The sequence below is a fragment of the Stegostoma tigrinum genome, chromosome 10, assembly GCF_030684315.1.
Source record: "Stegostoma tigrinum isolate sSteTig4 chromosome 10, sSteTig4.hap1, whole genome shotgun sequence".
Taxonomy (NCBI): domain Eukaryota; kingdom Metazoa; phylum Chordata; class Chondrichthyes; order Orectolobiformes; family Stegostomatidae; genus Stegostoma; species Stegostoma tigrinum.
Genome location: NC_081363.1, coordinates 77,613,441 through 77,637,446, shown reverse-complemented (window position 1 = coordinate 77,637,446; position 24,006 = coordinate 77,613,441). Strand labels below are relative to the sequence as shown.

The following is a 24,006-nucleotide window of genomic DNA, read 5'->3' as shown; positions in this document are numbered from 1 at the left end:
TGATCAAGTGTTTAATTTTCTTATTCAATTTTTATGTGTAACCACACAGAAGCCAGACCAAGCAGGGATCGTGGATTTCCTTTACTAGAAGGGGCAAAAGTGCATCAGATGGGATCTTTACAACACCAAGACGTGGAGGGAGTAGGGGCTCAGGGGTGTGGGAAAAGCAAAATAGAAGAAAAATGATCAGATGAGTGAGAATATCCAATTAGAGGAGGGCCCTGTGGAGGTTGTAGAAATTATTATTATTATAATAGATGCATAAGACATAAGAGCAGAAATGAGGCCATTTGGCCCATCAATTCTGCTCCGCCATTCAATCATGGCTGATAAGTTCCTCAACCCCATTCTCCTGCATTCTCCCTGTAATCCTTGATAATCAAGACATTAGCTCTTGGGATATGTTTCCTCAGTAAAAACGACAATTTTGTGCATCAGTTATCATCACTACAATCTTCTGTGCAGCCTGTTGGCATTGATGTTGTTACTTTTCCATATTCACCGGTGATCTCCTACCTCTTCAGGTCATTACTACACAGGAAACTCTCCTGTTCTAAAAGTCCTGTCCAGTTTGTTACCTTTATGTAACCCAAGTTGAAGCAGATGAAACTGCTAAAAAGGTTGGGGAATTTTGAATAGGCTTTTCAACATACTCATTTATACGCGAGTTTCTCAGTCTTGTACATTCAATGGAATCAGGCTCTGCCCACAAAAAAAACAATGGATTTGACCTCCATTGGGAGAGCATATTAGCTCAGAAAAGTTCATTTTGTGGTTTAAAGAGAGAGGGAGTGTCCATACGCAAGAAGTTAAATTACCAACAGACTATTTTACATCAATGTAATGACTGAAAAGCTATATTAATGAGAATTTTTTAAAAAATGCACAGGACAAGAGGGTGTGTTTCCACACTAAGTAATCTAATCTAAAAAATAGGATCGTTCAGCACTTTTGTCCATTTTTATTGCCCAGACAGCAGTTTCTTTCCCTAAAGGGCATTTGACTTTTAATTCTAGGATTTTTTTTTATTGGATTCAAATTCCACCATCTGCCACGATAGGATTCAAACCCAAGTCTCTGGATTAACAGTCCAGTGATAATACCACTAGGCCCGTCTTCCCATGACATGATTATAAACTAAAGTGAAGTTTTAATAATAAACTAATTTTCATGTTTCAATAAATTTTTTACTTTATGCAATTTCAATACAAAAAATCATTTGTCATATTGGCTGTGGCATCTTCACAATGCAATCATAAATAACAGTAACTGGAAGGCTGTGTGGACACTTCTGACCTCTGGGACTACGCTTTGTTGTTAAGTGTATAAAAGAGGTGTATATACATAACATCCCGTCTTTGTAGTGGCTACATTCTTACGTACTACACTCTTCCACCTCTGGTCTCATATGCATCCTCAATTTTAATAATTTAACTAAAGCCACAACTGCCATCTGCAACATAGACTGTGGAATTCAAAAATCAATCTAGTCTCCTTAATTCTGTATTCAAGTGGGGAGAATGTTAAAGATAGAGAATCTGAGACAAAAACAATATAAAATGCATTCAAGGGAAAGTTGGTTAAATACATTTGGAAGAAAGTAAAGATATATAGGTAACATGTGAAGTAGTAAAGCAAAGCAGGACAGATTGAGACAAAAACACCTCTGCTGAAAAGTTGAAGTTAAAAAGCCTGCTTATAGGAGGTTTGAATGTATGAGGACAGTTGTTATACTGTTGTATTATTAAGCTTAAAATGATATCTTTAAACCAGTTTACTAAGGATTAGTTGTTGACAATTAATTATACATGACAATGAGCAATTGAAGTTGAAAAGTAGATTTCAAAAAAAAAACAGGCCTAATGCAAAAAAAAAATGAGGGTGGATGAACACAGCAGGCCCAGCAGCATCTCAGGAGCACAAAAGCTGACATTTCGGGCCTAGACCCTTCATCAGAGAGGGGGATGGGGTGAGGGTTCTAGAATAAACAGGGAGAGAGGGGGAGGCGGACCAAAGATGGAGAGAAAAGAAGATAGGTGGGGAGGTAGGGAGGGCATAGGTCAGTCCAGGGAAGACAGACAGGTCAAGGAGGTGGGATGAGGTTAGTAGGTAGGAGATGGAGGTGCGGCTTGGGGTGGGAGGAAGGGGTGGGTGAGGAAGAGCAGGTTAGGGAGGCAGAGACAGTTTGGACTGGTTTTGGGAGGGCAGTGGGTGGAGGGGAAGAGCTGGGCTGGTTGTGTGGTGCAGTGGGGGGAGGGGACAAACTGGGCTGGTTTTGGGATGCGGTGGGGGAAGGGGAGATTTTGAAGCTGGTGAAGTCCACATCAATACCATTGGGCTGCAGGGTTCCCAAGCGGAATATGAGTTGCTGTTCCTGCAACCTTCGGGTAGCATCATTGTGGCACTGCAGGGGGCCCATGATGGACATGTCATCTAAAGAATGGGAGGGTGAGTGGAAATGGTTTGCGACTGGGAGGTGCAGTTGTTTACTGCGAACCGAGCGGAGGTGTTCTGCAAAGCTGTCCCCAAGCCTCCGCTTGGTTTCCCCAATGTAGAGGAAGCCACACCGGGTACAGTGGATGCAGTATACCACATTAAGCAGAGGTTCACCTGCACATCTGCCAATGTGGAAAGTCATCTTGGGGCCTGGGATAGGGGTGAGGGAGTAGGTGTGGGGACAAGTGTAGCATTTCCTGCGGTTGCAGGGGAAGGTGCCGGGTGTGGTGGGGTTGGAGGGCAGTGTGGAGCGAACAAGGGAGTCATGGAGAGAGTGGTCTCTCCGGAAAGCAGACAGGGGTGGGGATGGAAAAGTGTCTTGCGTGGTGGGGTCGGATTGTAGATGGCGGAAGTGTCGGAGGATGATGCGTTGTATCCGGAGGTTGGTGGGGTGGTGTGAGAACGAGAGGGATCCTCTTTGGGCGGTTGTGGCAGGGGTGGGGTGTGAGGGATGTGTTGCGGGAAATGCGGGAGACGCGGTCAAGGGCGTTCTCGACCACTGTGGGGGGAAAGTTGCGGTCCTTGAAGAACTTGGACATCTGGGATGTGCGGGAGTGGAATGCCTCATCGTGGGAGCAGATGCGGCGGAGGCGGAGGAATTGGGAATAGGGGATGGAATTTTGGCAGGAGGGTGGGTAGGAGGAGGTGTATTCTAGGTAGCTGTGGGAGTCGGTGGGTTTGAAATGGACATCAGTTACAATCTGGTTGCCTGAGATGGAGACTGAGAGATCCAGGAAGGTGAGGGATGTGCTGGAGATGGCCCAGGTGAACTGAAGGTTGGGGTGGAAGGTGTTGAAGTGGATGAACTGTTTGAGCTCCTCTAGGGAGCAAGAGGCGGCGCCGATACAGTCATCAATGTAACGGAGGAAGAGGTGGGGTTTGGGGCCTGTGTAGGTGCGGAAGAGGGACTGTTCCACGTAACCTACAGAGAGACAGGCATAGCTGGGGCCCATGCGGGTGCCCGTGGCCACCCCCTTCATCTGTAGGAAGTGGGAGGAATCGAAAGAGAAGTTGTTGAGGGTGAGGACGAGTTCAGCTAGGCAGATGAGGGTGTCGGTGGAGGGGGACTGGTCGGGCCTGCAGGACAGGAAGAAGCGGAGGGCCTTGAGGCCATCTGCATTCGGAATGCAGGTGTATAGGGATTGGACGTCCATGGTGAAAATGAGGTGTTGGGGGCCAGGGAATTGGAAGTCCTGGGAGGAGGTGGAGGGTGTGGGTGGTGTCACGGACATAGGTAGGGAGTTCCTGGACCAAAGGGGAGAATATGGAGTCCAGATAGGTGGAGATGAGTTCGGTGGGGCAGGAGCAGGCTGAGACAATGGGTCGGCCAGGGCAGGCAGGTTTGTGGATTTTGGGAAGGAGATAGAAACGGGCTGTGCGGGGTTGGGGAACAATGAGGTTGGAGGCTGTGGGTGGGAGGTCCCCTGAGGTGATGAGCTCACGAACGGTGTTGGAGATGATGGTTTGGTGCTCGGGTGTGAGGTCAAGATCGAGGGGGCAGTAGGAGGTGGTGTCGGAGAATTGCCGTCTGGCCTCGGCGATGTAGATGTCAGTGTGCCATACTACCACTGCGCCACCCTTGTCTGCGGGTTTGATGGTGAGGTTGGGGTTGGAGTGGAGGGCTGCCTGTTCTGCGGGGGAGAGGTTGGAGCGGGTGAGAGGGATGGAGAGGTTGAGGCGGTTAATGTCTTGACGGCAGTTAGAGATGAAGAGGTTGAGGGAGGGTAGGAGGCCTAGGGGTGGTGTCCAGGAGGAGGACTGGTGTTGGAAGCGGGTGAAGGGGTCAGTGGAGGGAGGGTTAGGTTCCCGGTTGAAGAAGTAGGCGTGGAGGCAAAGGCGGCGGAAAAAGTGTTCTATGTCCAATCATGACTGGTATTCGTTGATGTGTGGTTGCAGGCGGACAAAGGTGAGCCCCTTACTAAGGACTGACCGTTCGTCCTCCATTAGTGGGAGGTCTGGGGGGATGGTGAAGATGCAGCAGGGTTCAGTGTGACTTGTCTTCTCTGGGGTTGCTGGCTGTGGAGGTTGTGGGCGGAGATATGAGGTCGTCAGCCGTGGGCGGGGTTCCCTCTGCACCCCTCTCACCCACTCCAATCTCTCCCCCACAGAACGGGCAGCCCTCCACTCCAACCCCAACCTCACCATCAAACCCACAGACAAGGGTGGTGCGGTGGTAGTATGGCGCATTGACCTCTACATCGCCAAGGCCAGACACCAAATCTCCGACACCTCCTCCTACCGCCCCCTCAATCATGACCCCACACCCGAGCACCAAACCATCATCTCCAACACCATTCATGAGCTCATCACCTCAGGGGACCTCCCACCCACAGCCTCCAACCTCATTGTTCCCCAACCCCGCACGGCCCGTTTCTATCTCCTTCCCAAAATCCACAAACCTGCCTGCCCTGGTCGACCCATCGTCTCAACCTGCTCCTGCCCCACCGAACTCACCTCCACCTATCTGGACTCCATTTTCTCCCCTTTGGTCCAGGAACTCCCCACCTACGCCCGTGACACCACCCATGCCCTCCACCTCCTCCAGGACTTCCACAGCTACCTAGAATACACCACCTCCCACCACCCACCCAGCAAAAATTCCATCCCCTATTCCCAATTCCTCCGCCTCCGCCACATCTGCTCCCACGATGAGGCATTCCACTCCCACACATCCCAGATGTCCAAGTTCTTCAAGGACTGCAACTTTCCCCCCACAGTGGTCGAGAACACCCTTGACCGCGTCTCCCGCATTTCCTGCAACACATCCCTCACACCCCGCCCCTGCAACAACCGCCCAGAGAGGTTCCCCCTCGTTCTCACACACCACCCCACCAACCTCCGGATACAACGCATCATCCTCCGCCACTTCAGCCATCTACAATCCGACTCCACCACGCAAGACACTTTTCCATCCCACCCCTGTCTGCTTTCCGGAGAGACTACTCTCTCCGTGACTCCCTTGTTCGCTCCACACTGCCCTCCAACCCCACCACCTTCCCCTGCAACCGCAGGAAATGCTACACTTGCCCCCCCAACCTACTCCCTCACCCCTATCCCAGGCCCCAAGTTGACTTTCCACATTAAGCAGAGGTTCACCTGCACATCTGCCAATGTGGTATACTGTATCCACTGTACCTGGTGTGGCTTCCTCTACATTGGGGAAACCAAGCGGAGGCTTGGGGACCGCTTTGCAGAACACCTCCGCTCAGTTCACAATAAACAACTGCACCTCCCAGTCGCAAACCATTTCCACTCCCCCTCCCATTCTTTAGATGACATGTCCCTCCTGCAGTGCCACAATGATGCCACCCGAAGGTTGCAGGAACAGCAAATCATATTCCGCTTGGGAACCCTGCAGCCCAATGGTATCGATGTGGACTTCACCAGCTTCAAAATCTCCCCTTCCCCCACCGCATCCCAAAACCAGCCCAGTTCGTCCCCTCCCCCCACTGCACCACACAACCAGCCCAGCTCTTCCCCTCCACCCACTGCATCCCAAAACCAGTCCAAACTGTCTCTGCCTCCCTCACCTGTTCTTCCTCACCCATCCCTTCCTCCCACCCCAAGCCGCACCTCCATCTCCTACCTACTAACCTCATCCCACCTCCTTGACCTGTCAGTCTTCCCTGGACTGACCTATCCCCTCCCTTCCTCCCCACCTATCTTCTTTTCTCTCCATCTTCGGTCCGCCTCCCCCTCTCTCCCTATTTATTCCAGAACCCTCACCCCATCCCCCTCTCTGATGAAGGGTCTAGGCCCGAAACATCAGCTTTTGTGCTCCTGGAGATGCTGCTGGGCCTGCTGTGTTCATCCAGCCTCACATTTTATTATCTTGGATTCTCCAGCATCTGCAGTTCCCATTATCACTAATGCAAAATAGCCTGTTTTGACTATGGGGAGGGCTGCCTTACCTGAGAGTCAATGGGAACTATCTGCTACAATGGGGCCACCTGGACTTGTTTTCAACCCTCACACAGGTGGGCAAAGTATTAAAATTATTATGAAATGGGATTCAGCACATAACCCAAATAGTATCAATATCAGGGCCTCTGCTGCCCCACTGAAGGACTTTCAGGTTTGGACTGGAATCTGGAAACCATGGCCACAGACTTTACATCATTGGGCTGGGGTTTGCAAAACCGGGCTGTGGAATCAGACTTTGAGCTCAGAGTGCCAAATGTCACCCAGGAGTTTGTAGCAGCAGAAGGCAGTGAGACTTAGTTGTTGAATATTTCTAAAATAATTTAAGCCAATAGCTTCATTCAATGTTTTGCATAAATCTAAAGTAGATTAAGCTAGGAGATTAGCTAGCAATTGAAGTGCACACATCATCTTGTAAGCATTTTGATCAGACCTTCAAGAACCTGTCAAGTACTTAAGAATACACCACTCAAAAGAGAAAGCTCGCTTGAAGCACAAACAGTTGCAAGCTACGAGGGCTGTAAATCGATGGTAATTTCACACTACCTCTTTCTGGGTCTCTACCATCCAGGTCATCGGGGCCAGTTGTTCCAAACTCCCAGGTGACACATCTATTGTCAATCATGTCAAACATTTCCAAGATCCGAACACCAATTAACACAGCAAAGGGTGCATGGAGGAATCAGCTCCTCTGTCTTCCCCTTTTATTTATTGGGCATATGACAGCATCAGAATGCACAAGATACACAGGGCTGCTATGTCCAGTGCATCAAGGGACACCCGAAATGCTACAGAGGTTGGCAGTCTCAAATAGGCCTGTTGAGTCCACAAGATGGCTGGTCATATGGAGATAAAGACTCATTTGTATACATTTCAAAGTCAGGATGCCCCCCAAAATCCAGGGATTCCCTTTTAAAGGGGAGGCAATGGTCTAGTGGTATTATCACTGGACTATTAATCCAGAGAACCAGACAACATCCTGGGGACCTGGGTTCAAATCCCACAATGGCAGATGGTGGAATTTCAATTCAATAAAATATCTGGAATTAAAGTCTTATGATGGTTGTGAATCCATTATTGTTGTTGGAAAAACCTTTGTTCAGCCAATACCCTTTAGGGAAGGAAGCTGCTGTCCTTGCTTGGTCTGGCCTACACGTGACTCCAGACCCACAGCAATGCGGTTGACTATGAACTGCCCTCTGGGCAATTAGGGATGGCAAATAAATGCTGCCTAACCAGCAAAGCCCTCATCCTGTGAATGAATAAAAACAAAACTATAGATATACCTGCATCAATGGACTGTAGCAGTTCAAGATGGCAACTCACAAAAGGGTAATAGGAATTTGTAATAAATGCTGGCCCAGTTAGCAAAATTTACATTACCTGAAGTGAATTAAAAAGGTGTTTGACAGTCATTTATTTTGACCTGTTTTAATTGAACAAAAAGGCAATTCGTGCATCTCAAAAGTTCACAACTGAAGTGCATCTCCAATAAATCTGCATGTCTACAGAAACAGTAACGCAAATAACAGAGATCAAGAATTTAAATGCTGGAAAGCTCAGAAGATAAGATATCTGTGGACAGATTAAAAATTTAACATTTCCCGTCTTGAGCTTTAATCAAAATTAAGGGAATTAAAAATCCAATAGGTCTTGAGCAGGTGGAAGATCCATGTGGGGGTGGATAGGGGAGAAGAACAAAAAGGGAAGGTCTGAAATAAAATGGACAGCAAGAAAAATTAGATGACAATATATTTCATGGTACAAAAGCAGAAACAAAAAAGATGTGCCCTAGTTGCCACTACAGATACACAAGCAAAATACAGGATAAAAGAGGAGGGAGAAATAGGAGAGAATCAAAAAACAAATTATTCTAAAAGTGCATTGGTTACAGAATTGATGTCATTCAAGAACAGCAGCATAAATTTGCTCTTCTTTGATAACAGTACCATGACATCTTTTACCAAACATTCAAAAGTAAAGTTAGTTGAAAGCCAGCACCCCTATGGCACAGGACTCTCTCCACCCTACTCTGGACTGTAATTCTGTATTATGTGCTCAAGTTTCTGGAGATTTGAACTGTGATCATCAGGCTCAGGCAATAAATCTATCCACTAACTCACTATGACCCTGTTAGTCATTTCAGATAAAATTGAAAACAAAAGACAGAAATTGCTGGAAAAACACAGCAGGTCTGGCAGCACCCGAGATCAGGAATATTTCAGATCCTTAGAACTGAAAGGGTCACCGGACCCAAAAAAATATTAACTTTGGGTCCTCTTCACAAATGCTGCAAGACCTGCTTAAGTCTGCCAGCAATTTGTTTGATTTACTGTAAATCAGACATCTTTCAGTTTTATTGAAGATTAACTAGATACTTATTACATAGAAATCCTTAAAAAGAGCATTGCTGTTAATCCTTGTTAGATGACCATGGGAGAACTCAGCATCACCCTTGTAGGTGAGATTGTGGAACATATCATAGGAAGTGGTTTGGTGTAGAGGTGGAGAGGGCAGGGGGAAGAGGATGGAATAAAGAAAGGCAAAAGAAAACTGAATGAATGACAAAAAGGCTAGAGATTGAGAATAAAAGGAGACACAGGAAAAATTTAAATTTTTGAACAATATACCCTTAAAAGAATTAAGACTCCATAAATGTCAATGCTAAAATACAATAGATTAGCAGTCATTAGCAATGATCAGTTGTTTAAAAGGACATGTTAATTACACCTTGTTTAAATGGTCATTTACTGCACAAACTTTAAAAGCAAGGACAAAGTGGGGGTCCCACTTAAGAGAGTAAATTGAACAAGTGTGAATCTCCAGAACTTGCAATTACATTTTTTAATTCCCCTGAATTTACTAGCTGTTTGTACATTTGAAATGGAGTGGAGTGTGTCATTACCATATAGTCTGGTATTTTCAGCAAGATCCAATCCTTTATTTAGTGAGGATACCAAAAACGTCGGAAGTTGTTATTGCAGTGTAATGCAAAGCAAAAGAGATTAAGGTATTTATCATGGTTACAGGAAATTGGGAAAATTGCATGATATATTAACTCAGTAAATATCTGTCAACGAGCAGTTGAGCTTCACAGTCCTGAAAGGTTGATTTAATCCGGAGTTTTCAACAACTCAGTTGAATTTTGAAAAAAGGTAGGTAACACGGATGTAATCACCGCAACAATAAAATGAAAAGCGTATATGGACAACTTTATTCAAAGCAATAAAAAAGGACCCTGAAACAACAGTAGCATTTTAAAAAACCTTACATTCATTAATCATGGGGCATTAGTGTGAAAGCATCATTATACAGAATTTCATAATCTGGCTCAATAACTTCTGTCACTGTCTGTCGCAGATCACTCAGTGTAGAGACAGAGGATGCACCTCCTGCATTCAGAATCTTTTCAAAGAAACTGTTCCACAACTCCAGATACAGCAACTCCATTCTGTAAAAATACAAAGACACAAATGGACATAGCAACTTTCACAAGTTTCACATTTTAAACTGCTTTGAAGCTAACTAAGTATTTCTGAACTAGTGCAAGGTAGGGAAATGTGGGAGCCAATGGAACTAATCATTACTTGTTTTTGTTAATAGCTGAGAGATATCAGGACACTAAGAGGGAACTTACTCGCTCTTTTGCGATACTCTTAAAAGTTCATCCAAGGGAACAGACAGGGCTTCAGATTAGCATCTCATCTGAAAGGTGGCACTTTAGACAAGTGTAGTACAGCTCTATTTTTCACTGTAATGTCAGTATGGATTAGGGTTTTAATCCAAGCCTGACTCAAGATGAAAACAGTACTCCGTTGAGGCCATGATTTGTTAAAGCATTGCTAGGAACAGAGTACTCACTCTAAAAACGGCAACCATTTGTTAAATAAAGTGGATTAACTGCTAAACAAGCACGAGCTGAAGCAATTTAGGAAACTACCAGGGAATGTCACATTGGTCTGATGGAAGGTAAAAGATTTAATTAGTGCGCTTGGAATTCCTGATTTCCCTTGTGCTATATGGGAGGTAGAGGAAACGTTTAGTGCTTCTGCTTTAGCTTTTTGTACTATCAGTTTATGAACAATCGCATCAACAGGCATCTAGGACCAGCTCTTTTAGAGTCGCCTCTTTGGCCACTTAGCATGAAAGATTCCTGCTGAGTAGGGTAGTAAGAGGAAATACCAAAAGAAAACCTTAACATGGAGAAAGTTGAAGAAAGTTTTAAAAAAGTCACGCTTGGCAGAGACCACTTTTTGGGTAAGGTGGAAGGGCAGTATATTTACATTGAACAGAATTTAACTTCATCTTTGGGAACAGTGGATCTATTATAGTGCATGGATGGTGCTGTGGTGGTGCAGTGAATGCTGAAGAAGTCATCTACTAGCATCCTTTTTAAAAGCTTCATTATGGGATAGAAAATTCAGCGATGAATGAACAAATGGTAAGCACAGGTATAGTGACTGATATATCCACAAGGTCCGAGGAGCAACGCCCAGCCCATATTAAAAAGAACTGCTCAATTTATAGGTAACTACATTAATAATGCAGACTCAAACTTGTTTAGCAACACAAACTAAACTCAATTTTCTATTTCATTTAGAAACAGTGCACAGTACAAAACAAACCAAAATAATACCTGGAGGATGTAGGCCCAAGTATCCACAGTGAGCCCCGTTTGCTGACATCTATCTGGCTTCCAAATAATAGAAAATGTACAGTGTTTGCAATCCCAAGGAGATCAACCTGTAATCGCCAGTGATGAGGGTTAATGTTGGGGCATAGAACAGACTGTTAGGCATTAACAATGGTATTATTGATTGTAAGTAGCAGCATAGTTTTTACATACAAGTTGAAGCATTTATTTTGAGCCACAAAGTTATGGTTTCAGTAAACATAGTTTTCTGGTTTCAATAAAGATGTTCAGCTTTACTTTATCCAACTAATTTTTTGGCAGATACATTTTCAATCTTGGGTTGTTGGTGCGCTCGCGTGGTTTGAGCCAACCATGCTGTTGATAATGCTACTGCAAGGTTTGGCATCAACATGTTTGGTCCTGAACCAAGGCTGCTCGTAGATTATTCTGCCCCTAATAAGACTAACATGGATGTGAGTTTGGTCACTGAGCTGGAAGGTTAGTTTTCAGACGTTTCGTCACCATTCTAGATAACATCAGTGAGCCTCCGATGAAGCGCTGGTGTTATGTCCCGCTTTCTATTTATCTGTTTACCTAAACAGATAAATAGAAAGCGGGACATAACACCAGCGCTTCATCGGAGGCTCACTGATGATGTTACCTAGAACGGTGATGAAACGTCTGAAAACTAACCTTCCAGCTCAGCGAGCAAACTCACATCCAGAACCTCAACCTGAGCTACAAATCTTCTCAAAACTCACTAAGACTGTAACATCTTTGTCTGACTTAAGAGCGACTATTGTCTGATGTGCTGAAACTCCAATTAAAACATTTAATTACATGCCATTGCAGCTGATACAAATGTCTGCATCACAGCACTTTTAGTACAGTTATTCTCTTCTACTGTCCAGACTGAGATGCTTATGTTAAATTACCTTAATCATATCACTAACTTATACATTTTCATTAAACTACACAGGGCAACTTATCCAAGAGGCTAGTTTTTCCACTGAACTGTGACAGTTAGCATCAGCAAGTTATTCAATCACTACTTTTCAAGTGGGATTCGAACCTGGAACTCCTGCAACAGCCCTCTTACATTTTTTTTAATTAACCTATTTTTCTATTCCATCCGTTCAGAGATGAAGCAAATGGGACTTGAACCCAGGCCTGTTGGTCTGGGGTAGTGTCACTACCACTATGCCACAAGAGGGTCAATTCTTGGCAACATCCTGGCAAATATTTGGAGAGTAATAGCTATAAGGAGAGGTTGGACAGATTCTGAATGGTTTTGCTCAAAAGATAATTTCATACATCTGGACACTCAAATTGAGTATTTGGCAGAGAAGGCATCATCTTACTGTTCAAAACAGATCCACACCAAACAATGAACAGTAAGTTTTAACATTTAAACGATGACCCAAATTGTAAACCAAGTTTAACTATTATAGCTCAGAAAAAGGATGGAATATGAAGATAGGGTGGTGTAAGGAGTAAACCATAGGCTAGCTACAAATCAGCTCTGAAAAAGAGTGTGTGTCACTGGACCCAAACATTAACTCTGCTTTATCTCCACAGACGCTGCCAGACTTGCTGAGATTTTCCAGCAATTTCTGCCTTTGTTTCAGATTGCCAACATCCACAGGTTTTAAAAAAAAATTAAGTGGTCAATAAAGAGAGATTCAAAGATTGAGGAGGGTTCTATATATTTTGTCCACAAAGGCTGTACTGACTCAAGAGCTCACTTAGACAAGTAATCACTTACATCTCAAAAAAAAGTATAACATTCTTCAATAACAAATACATAGTTCAGTGCTGAACATCACTGATTAGTTAACCTCAGATTATGTAAAAATACACAAAGATACGTGTAGTGACATGTACAAGTCCTGCTCTTGTTTAGAGTCTTACAGCACAGAAACGGACCCTTCAGTCCAACCAGTCAAAGCCAAGCATAAACCCAAAATAAGATAGTTCAACCTGCCTGCTCCTGAGCCAATTCCTTGTTTTTGCCAAAATGCAATATCTCACCATGCTGTATAACTCAATAAATCAATGATATTTATCGAAATTAAACTCCACATGCCATTCCTCAGTCCACTGATCCAATTGATCAAGATCTCTTTGTAATCACAGATAACTTACTTCACTTCCACTATATCACCAATTTTGGTGTCAGTCGCTAACTTACTAACCATGCCTCCAGTATACTCATCCAAATCATTTACATAAATGACAAACAAAAGTGAACCTGGCACAATCCCTGTGGGCGGGCCTCCATTCCAAAAAACAACCCTCCACTCAAACGAAAAAGGTGTAAACAGACAAAGCTAAGAAACCCCAACACTGTCCCCATCAGACACTCCTGGGACAGGGACAGCACCAGGTAAAACCCACTCTGCTCTTTTGAAACAAACTAAAGCGGCCTTTAATTTGTAGAGCAAAAATAAAGACCCGACCACACTGGAGGAAAACAAAAAACAAATAATCAAAAAAATGGCACTCCCTTGACTCCATCTGATCCAACCTCATTTAGGGAGGGACCACAAAGGGTAAAGCAAAAACACAATCAAGCAAAATCAAAGAAGCCAAACAAACATCTAAATAAATAAATCCCCTCTGCTCCATCCCCACTGAATACTCCTGAGGCAGGGATAACAACGGTTTAAAATTCAGAAGATGTTCCCCTGCTCATTTCAAGTAAAGATAAAAAAAATTCCCTCTTAGCAACCCCCATCAAACTCATTTGAGATACGGACAGTATGGGGCTAAAATAAAATCCCCCTTGGCTCTTCAAAGGGGCCCAAAACCGGAACAAAAGGAAAATAAAACAGCCCACTTCCTGGGGCACCAAACGGAAAACTAACACAAACTCAAAAGGCAAAATGGAAAATTATACTGCAGAGGCAATGAACTAAAATCAGAAAGTCATTATCTGGGTTGATAATGCACTCCAATCCCCTCAGTGCCCAGTGGTCTTGAAAGGCTTCAAACGTGCAATAAGCACTGTGTGCTCCCTCTCCAAGGACACCTGAGCACGGTTGTAAGCAGTGCGAAGAACAGCAGACAGTCAGGAATGACAAGCCCCTCTTCGGCCCACTTCCTGGAACCATTAATAGCAATCTTGGCCAAGCCTAGCAGCAAAGCCACAAGGTGGCTTGTAGACTTGACCACCCCTCCCTGTACTGGGTGCCCATAGATCAGGAGAAGTGTAACCACAATTTCAACAGCAGCCCTTTCAAAAACTTAAAAAAAAAAGGGGCCACAGATGAATCCACTCAGTATACAAATGGAAGATTGCCTCCTTCAGGCCACAAAACACGCACGTGCAACTGACACCTAGTGAACTTGCTCAGTCTCCTGTCGCACAGGAATGCCACATGTACCACTTTCTACCCCAGATCCCCGATGTAAGAGGGGAAGACCCCATTGTAGAGGGCCCTCCACTGGAGATCTCTGCTGCAAAAGGCAAACCATTACATCAAGGCATGTCTGGGTGGCAGATGAAGGCACAGCAGTGGAGGGTCTGCAGCATTAACTGGTACAGATAGCACCTGTGTCATTCAGGAGGGCACCAGGAGAATATCCGAGACAGGTCAGATTGTGGGGCACCATGTCACGGATCAATGTCATGTTCCAGACAGACAGGGGTCAGATTGTCCAGAAGCCCACTGCATACCTGAGCTGCCACGAACGCACACGAGTTGTTGGGACCAAATGCCATGTCCATCTGGCTTGGGTCACAAACTGGAGGTGGAATGAAGCCAGCTCGGTCAACTGTGTCGATGTTATCAAGCCCGCTCCTCTACTGTCCGACGTGTCCTTGACTCTGGTCAGCCTTGCATCCCGAGCTCTCTCCTCCCTTGGCCATTACAAGCCACAGAAGGAGGAAGCTGTGCCTGGGCAGAGGCTTCCGACAACAGTTGCCACTCCCATGGGGGGGGGGGGGGGGAAGAGAAAGAAGAGCTCCAGTGCAAGCCAACCATGTCCCAGATTGTGATCAGCTCCAGACAGAAGACAGGCAATTCCTGGAAGACGACCAGAGGCCAACAGCACTCCATGCACAGGAAATGTATGACATAATGGGGCCGCATGTGATGGAAGAAAGTTGTCGTCACCTTGGAGGTGGTTCAACATAAAAATATGGGTGCAGGGTCTGAAGGTAGAAAGTTGCTACCTGAGGGAGTGAAGGCACACTAGTGCCTGACCACTCTCCTCAAGTGGGAGACTTAGAACCACAGCAGCAACCCAGGGTTGCCTGCTGTCTCAAAAGTTCAATGGGCTTTTTTGGAATGGTGGTGGCAAAGCCAGGAGGACCAAGTGACCGGTGGTACCACATGGTTTATGACCAGCATTCACATCCCGTAACGGAACACATGGATTAGCGCTGAAAAGTGCGCTAGGTGAGCAGTCACTTTGGTTTCCAGCTCGTACTAATTCACCGGCCAGGATTCCTCTGCAGTGCAAAGATGAACTCCCAGGTAGAAGAGGGGAGCAGTACCTCACCTGAAGCACTGCAGCTGCTCCGGCTGGGGGCCCCATCTGCCACGGACTGACCAGAAGTCCCGAATAATTGCTCCAGTTGCTGAGACACCACAGATTAGAACTCTGGCATTCGTGTATTCTCCGCAGACCAGCTGGATCTGCCAGCCTGAGGAGCACGCTATTGGCGTATGCCAAAAGAACCACTTCCAGCCCCGGTCCATGCAGCGCTCAACCCAAAAGCTATTTATTCAAGAGGTGTAGGAATGGCTCCACGCAGAGTGTGTAAAGCTGGCCAGACAGGAAGTTAGCCCTGATACACACTTCTCCCAAAGCATAGGGATATTGCCAGCAACCCATTAACCTTCATTAGACACTCCACTGCAATGCACAGAAGTTGGATTGAGGTGACAAAGTGCATTCCGAACCCGAAAGCTCGCAGTGTCCCAAACAGATACTCATGACCCACTGTGTTGAACACCTTTTCCTGATTTTTTTTTTGGGGGGGGGGGGGGGGGGGGAGGGGAGGAGGTGGGGAGGAGGAAGCTGCTCAACAGGCCAGCCTGCTGGGAATGATGTTGACTCGGATACCCCAGCCTGGAATGGTGCAGGACTGCTCTGGGTGGATCATGTGGTCCAGCACAGTGCCAAGGGGAGAGGAGAGGAAAGTGCCCTTACAAAGTTTTCATAGTCCATGTTGAGGTGATAGACCGGATACCCATTCTTTAACAAATGGAGATCCCTCTTATTTGGCAGTGATAAGAGCCCTGTGCCAAGAAAGGAGCATCTTTCCATTCACGATACATTCCTCCAAAAAGAGAAAGCACAACTCAACTCCAAAGCAGGATAAACATGCACCAGACCAATACTACTGGGCAAGGTGACAAAACACCACTGTCAACTAGCCAGCACAACTCAGATATAGCAATTAAATAGGAGTGAAAGCATTAGTTGTGTATTAGATCAATCTAGATTAGTGCCTTAATGACAGCTTACCTGGTAGGCATTAGTGCACTCTCGCAGGAGCTCTTTATTTGATAGCGATTGCACTGTAGGAAATTTCATAAACTTGACGACATCAGGCTGCAGCTTCAGGTCCAAACTGTGGGTGAAGTCCATGAGCTTCACTAAAACATCACCACTGGGGCACACAGAATCGTTATAAAACCTAGGGAGTGAACACAGATGAGCCAGTTTAAAATGGTCAAATCTCAAAAAGGTGGTACTTAGTGCAAAGCTTTTCTTTCCCTTTCTACTCCTCACCTTTGTATCTAATTATAAACATCATGATATATAGCTTTGATTCGTTAACAGCTAAATTACTAACAAGCCACAAAAACAAAAATTAAGTAATTGGTGAGTCAACCTCACGAGAATAGGGTACTTCAGCAAGTTTTGAGAAGATTTGTAGCTCAGGTTGAGGTTCTGGATGTGAGATTGCTCGCTGAGCTGGAAGGTTAGTTTTCAGACGTTTCGTCGCCATTCTAGGCAACATCAGTGAGCCTCCGACGAAGCTGGGACAACCGGGAAATTTCGCGCCAAAAAAAAAACTACTCACTAACACGACAGACCATGAATGGACAGACAGTACAATGAGCCATAGACATTAGACAACAGCAAACAAAACGAAAAAACTAGACCGGCAGAAAAAAACTAGACAAACCTCACAAAACAACACAGACAGCACAGAAGCATGGATTAAAAAAAATCTGACCAACCATTAACAGACACTGAAAAAGTCGTTTTAGTAAGAGGATTAAATTACAACTTCCGGGATGCGGACAAGAAAGATTGCTTAGCAGCGTTAGAAACAACACTGAAAGACAACAAACTCTCAGAAGAAACCCAGCAAACCATCAGACAGACAGTCGCACCAACACTAAGCAGGAAAAAGGAAGAAAACACACCCAATACACAAGAAAGGAAAGCCCTAAAAGGGCTCAAAAAAGATAAAAACATCGTTATCCTACCTGCAGACAAAGGATGCTTGACAGTCATTTTAAACCAAACAGACTACATTGAGAAAGCGAACGCACTGCTTGCAGATACCGACACTTACCAACAGGTGGTGATAGACCCGACCCCACAACTAGAGAACCGAATCACAGCCTTACTCAAAAAACTTCAAAAATCTGGAGAAGGCTTCGTCGGAGGCTCACTGATGATGTTGCCTAGAATGGTGGCGAAACGTCTGAAAACTAACCTTCCAGCTCAGCGAGCAATCTCACATCAGTTTGTACTCCAAATACCAGGTGATGATTGTGGGCTGCTATTTTACAGTTTCATCTTTTTCCATGGGTTGTATTTTCAATAACCCAGTGTACTAATTAAGAGGCAGATGGAAATGTAGGCCATTATATTTAGACAAGCAACATTCTGAGAATCATTCTGGCATACAAACTCAGCGCTCTGTTGATCCGTGGTTTAGTGCAAGTTATCTTGCTTGTGTACAAGTTGAAATTTTTGGGTCACAAGTTCATTTCATCTAGTTTGGCCTTCTCAAACTAAAATATCCAAAAAGGTAAATCACCACCATGACTAGCTTCAGAGGCTGAAAAGTAGCACAGCTAAAATTAGTTTAATCCATATACATATGGGATGCCCAAGACATACAAGCGACAACGCCCAATATTTTCTATGACTGGTTCTTCACAACAGGAACTCAGCAAATTGCTACATGTTGAGCAAGGTTTCCATGTACACAGACCATACCAAACATGCATTTCAAGAGCAATACAATACTTACATGCTTATTTGACATTGCTAGCCTATTGTCCAGTTTAAGGACATCAGTGCAGCGCAGCATTATATTGTTGCAATCCAGACCTGACACTATTATGTGAATCAGGAGTCAGTGAAATTATGAACCCAGCTACGTAGGTTGTTGAGTTTTGTTTTAACATGTATGCCCACATAGATGACAAATCCATCGAATCCCCATGAGGCCTGTATCTTGCAAATTCTTTGTTGGGGTCATTGATAAAAGGTGGTTTGAAGCAATAAATCTAAACTTTCACCCTTTTAGCTTTTAATATGTTAATAATATACTGGCTATATTTGCATCTGCAGCTGCATGTCTAAATTTCATTCCACTTCATAACAGGCACTAGTCTACACAAATTCACCTTTGAAATGAAGCAGACAAATGAGACCCCTTTCCATGATATTCTAGTTGAGAAATCTGACAGGATTCACTGTTGCTGCAAGTCTACTTCCACTACTCAGTTTATGCTTTGCTTACAAACAATTTAAGATGACCGGTCAAGTTTGCAGCATGGCAATTTTGCACATACCGGAATCTCTATATACACACACATAATAATACATATGGCCTTGTATTTTGCAGACAGGCCAAAAGAACGTTATATACATGTTACACCTGCTTCAGTTCAACAAGATTGACAACATTTTTTCTCTAACACAATTTTCTAGACAATGCCTTGATTGGAATCAACTTGCCTGGTTTAAATTTGAAGCTTGACAGTTAACTATCAATCATCATCTAACTGGTGCATTCACCATAGTGAAACCTGTACCAGAGGTGCCCACCGTTCAGGCCAATGCAGCCCGATTGATTGGTACAACATCCACAAATATCAACTCCCTCTACCATCACTGATACTAAGTAGCAGTGTACCATCTACAAGATGCACTGCAGAAAATCAAAGCTCCTCAGACATCAACTTCCAAACTCATAACTGGTTCCACCTTGAAGGGCTAGGGCAACAGACATGTGGAAGTGAACTTGCAGATGGTCGTTTCAAAGTTACACATCATCTTGGCTTGGAAAAATGGCAGTTCTTTACTATTGCTGCGTCAACCTTTTGAAACTCCCTCCCTAGCAGTATGGGGTTGGGGTGTCTACTGACAGCATTTGAATTAGTGTTTCAAGAAAAACAGCTTGCCACCATCTTCACGGGAAACTAAGGACAGGTGAGAAATGCTTGTCAAAAGTCGTCCTCTTGCCAACCAATCAGCACTGTCATCTCATACAGCACATAGGGTTGATTTCTCTTGAAATTCTTACAAATCACCGTGGGTGTAAGACAAAACACTTAATAAATAAGTTTGTTTTCAGCAATACTCAACATTGGTTTAAATGAAATATAGCAAAGTCAAATAAAATGTCTGAAGTGGTGAATCTGCCGTGGATCACCCAAGCATTAGTGCTTTCACACCGAAAGTTGCAAGTGAATCTAAATAACACCGAAATGACCGTATCATGACTGTATCATAATCTAGAGACCTATTGCACAGCAACTATGCTTAAAGTTCAAAAGCTGCCAGACAAATGCAAATTCTGTGGTGCTCAATCCTCTGATCAAAAATGACAACAAATTTCTTCTTGCTATTACCAAAATCTCAATCCTTTCTTCCATAATGGAAAAATGTACAGAAATTCAAGCAGATGGAAGTGGATTTCTTCATTGTTTGAAGCCCCAATTTATGCTGAGTCTTACTGGCCATATTTCATCATTATGCAGTGTAATAGTTTCCACAGACAGAGGCAAAAATCCAATACTAAGCTACTGAAAATTGAACTCTAGCTCCAACCCTTTGCTCAAATTATCCCAAGGTTATGCAATAAAAGGTAAAATACTGCTGAAAGCTTTGTAAAACAGGTTAAACTAACCTGTCATCCATGAAGAGTGTTTCTGGTGCTATGCTTCCATGAACAATTTCAGCTGTGTGCATGAGTTCCACTAAAGCTAGTAAGTCAAGTGTCAGAAACACCACCAGTGCTTCTGGCACAGTTTCCCACACCTGAGACAGACCCTATAAAATGGAAAACAAAAAGTGAACAGCTACAAAATGCAAAGACAGTTTAGTCTTGACTGTTGTGGATTAAACTTTATTTTCATGAGTAGAGAAATGACTCAAAAAATCCATAAAATAATTTGTACAAAAAGGAATCAAGAAATACCAGCAACTTTACTATTCACTAATGTGGCATTTCAAAAAAATCTGACAAAATGCTAACCAGTAACAAACTATAATGGCAGAGAAGTCACCTCTAACATGCAATTATTATACTAAAATGAATTGCATTCTATTGTGTCCTATACAAAAAAAAAACCAGGGATCACTGGAATTTTCTATTTTTAAGTCTTCTTTCTCTCCATGCCATTTAAAACACTAATAGGTTAAGCTGGCATATGGCCCTGCTGTTCTGGTTGTCTTCTGGTTCCTTAGCTAAATAGCCATCCTTCAGACAAATGAAAAAACATGCTCCAGTCATGTCAGGGACTCAGGGGTTAGATGGATGTGTGGTTAAGGATTATACCAAGTCCACAGGTTCGATTTCTATTCTGACTGAGATAGACTTCAGATTTGCCTCCTCACCCTGCCAGAGACTGGAAGACAATTACAAACTACCATTGACAAAAAATGGCATGGAAATCAGTTTCAGAATCATCAGCAGACAATGGATCTGCTTTCAGGCACAGTACTCATGAAACAAATTAGAAACAAAGCCCTAGATTGTTCTGACTGAATTCATGAAACATTTAGTAATGGAGTTTGAGATATGGTCTGGGCAACAGTAACCCTCATTTCCTGCCCCTTCCTGATTAAGCTACAATAAAAGCAGCTACACTAGGACAGATAAAGTTAGACAGGTCTTCCTCAACCATCTCACATCCATAAATTCATCTCTTGATGTTGTACTGATTGAGTCATTGATCACAGTTGTCAGATAATTACTTCCAAGAGACAGGTCAACAGGATTAGGTCAAATCAGCCCCAGGAGCCTGCTTTGGACCTATATCCCTTGATGCTTTTGCTTCATAAAAATGTATATCAGTTTTTAAATTTAACAAGTGAATTCAGATTGACTGCTGCTTTAGGAAGAGAGTTCCAAACCTCCACTAGAGTGTAGAAGTGCTTTCTGAGAACTCGGAGTAACCCTAATTCTTAGTCTATACCCTCAGTTCTAGAACCTTCAAACAGTGGAAGCAGTATATATTGTTATCTTATCTTACCCTTACAACCTGAAGACCACTTCCTTAACCTTCTAAACAAAAAGACCTAATTTGTTTAAACTCTGCTCATAATTTAAACCCTGAAGTCCAGATATCATGTTTACAAACCTGCATTGAACAACACTGTTCAAGAGTAACATAGCACATGGAACTGTCCCCACTGTGAAGACAGTTCCATGAATCAGTTATCATTCCTAATTCTCTAAAAGTAATGATAGCTATTTGCCGATCCCACCCGCCACCTAAAAAACAACTAGTATGGAGATGCAACAAGTTATTCACCACTGCCCCAATATAACAGATATTGTACATCTCTCAGTGATGATCTCACCTGTAGAGTTTCGCAGTGCTTGCCCTGATCCACTGTCACACATCCATTGTCAAACAAATAGCAGCTGTGATTCTGACTGAAGTAATTATTAAACTTGGAACCAAGCCTCATCTTAAGTTGCTGATTGATGTAGAAGTCCCAAGGCACTGTGTGAGACTGCACCTGTTTGAAGGAAACGATCAAAGTTCATTGAATATGTATACCTAATATTACATGCATTTCAATTAGAGGAGACTTGTGAAATGTCAGTAGTTACCCAAAACTTGGTCCATATCCTAACGTACACCATGTCCCACTCACTAATTACGTGCCCACTTACAGATGGATCAGTAACGTCCCAATTTCAAAACCTTTCAAACCAATGTTGTTTCACTTTGCTTGGAATTTATACTCCCCTCACTGTTGTGGTGAGTGGTGTCATTTCCGGTTCTGTTTTGTATGGGTTTGTAAATGGGGTCCAATTCTGTGTGTTTGTTGATTGCATTATGGATTGTGAAACATGCTGCTAGGAATTCCCGGTGTGTACGTATGTTTGGCTTGGGCTACTATGGTTACGTTGTCCCAGTTAAACTGATGGCATTCATTGTCCAAGTGTACTGATATTAGGGAAAGTCTGCTGTGTCATTTTGCTGATGCTTATGTATTCTGATGACTAGTTTCCTTCCTGTCTAATTAATGCTTGTGCCAGTTATTGCATGGTATTTTGTAAACTATATCGGTTCTGCATGTCGTGGGGTATGGGGTCTTTAATCCTGGAGTGTTTGTTGTAGCATGGCTGTGGGCTTGTGTACTGCCATGATTCCCAGTGGTCGTATGAGTCTCGTTGTCAATTCTGATATGTTCTTGATGTATGGCAGTGTGGCCAGTGTATTACAGCAAACTGCATCCTCTTGGTGTTGTCCTGCAGATGAAGTTGTGGGGATAACGAAGATTTTGTATAGGTGCTCTTCCTCTTTCCTGTGTAGTTTAGCATGTTGCTGAGAGTGGTGGCCTGTTTAAATAGCATCCTAACACAGCTTTGTTAGTGAGCATTAGAGATTTGGTCAGTGTGGGTTGCTTTCCTGTATACCAAGGTTTGGAACTCCCCATTGGTCATATGTTCAACCCTGATGTCCAGAAATGAAAGCCGATTGTTGTATTCATTTTCTCTTGTGAATTCAATCCCGACAAATACTTCATTGAGGTGGTAGTGGGTCTCTTCCAGCTTGGTGAGTTTAATAATGACAAATGTCATCCAAATACCAGATCCACAGTTTAGGTTGAACGAGGGGGAGGGTAACATGTTCTGGTTTTTGCATGACTGTGATAGATGGGGTACAAGTTAAGCTTTGTCCTGAAGTGTATTAAGCCACTAAGTATCTCACATATCCAGAGAAGTGAAAACTATTCTACATCCATGATTTCCTATTATGTACAGCAAGTGGGAGCCATTGAGACATTGCGTGAAAATATATTAGTCACCTACACCAACTTTACTATTCAGGATAGACAGGTGCACAGTAAAGGGAAGGAAAAGACTTTGGTTTAAAGTGTACCTATTTCAACAGACTAGGCTTGACTGATAAGGCAGATGAACTCAAGAGCATGGATTGGCTCTGAGGACTAGGATGTTATAGCTGTAACAAACATGGCTGAGAGAATGGCAGGGCTGACAGCTCAATGCTCTAGACATGACAGAAGTACAACTAAGTGAGGAGGGGTAAGGTGCCCTTTTGATAATGGGCAACACAGTACTGCTTAGAGAGGATATTCTTAAGGGGTCATGAGGCCAAATGGTTAAAAACTCAGAAACGGAGGGGGATGGTCACTGTTGGGACTGTATTATAGACCCTAAATAGCCAGCTGGTACTGGAGGAGATGTGTAGAGAGAGTGCATATACCTGTAGGAATAATAGAGTAGTATTGGTTGGAAATTTCAATTTCCCCTGTATTGACTAGGCCACCCAGAGTGTAAAAGGCCCAGACAGGCTGGAATTTGTCAAAACGTGTTTGAGAAAGTTTCCCAAATCAATATGTAGAGGGTCCTATTTGGAGGCTGCAACACTGGACCTCCTCTTAGAAAACAAGGACAGGCAAGTGACTGAAGTGTCAGACAGACAGAACCGTGGATCCGGTGACCGTAACTCTTAGTTTTATGGATGATAGGACAGGTCCACAGTTTA

At 43.8% G+C, this 24,006-nt stretch overlaps 1 protein-coding gene across 1 annotated transcript in view; it reads right to left on the bottom strand.

The window, feature by feature from the left end:
- Window positions 1-9,610: 9,610 nt before the first annotated feature.
- bub1bb (BUB1 mitotic checkpoint serine/threonine kinase Bb) overlaps window positions 9,611-24,006 on the bottom strand; it is a 75,009-nt gene continuing 60,613 nt past the window's right edge. Inside the window, exons 20-24 of the mRNA XM_048537000.2 lie at window positions 21,845-22,006; window positions 20,166-20,308; window positions 16,529-16,700; window positions 11,054-11,160; window positions 9,611-9,868 (exon numbers count right to left, since the gene is read on the bottom strand). Of these exons, the coding sequence (XP_048392957.2) occupies window positions 9,694-9,868; window positions 11,054-11,160; window positions 16,529-16,700; window positions 20,166-20,308; window positions 21,845-22,006 (759 nt within the window). The 3' untranslated portion in view covers window positions 9,611-9,693. The remainder of the gene's footprint in view (window positions 9,869-11,053; window positions 11,161-16,528; window positions 16,701-20,165; window positions 20,309-21,844; window positions 22,007-24,006) is intronic.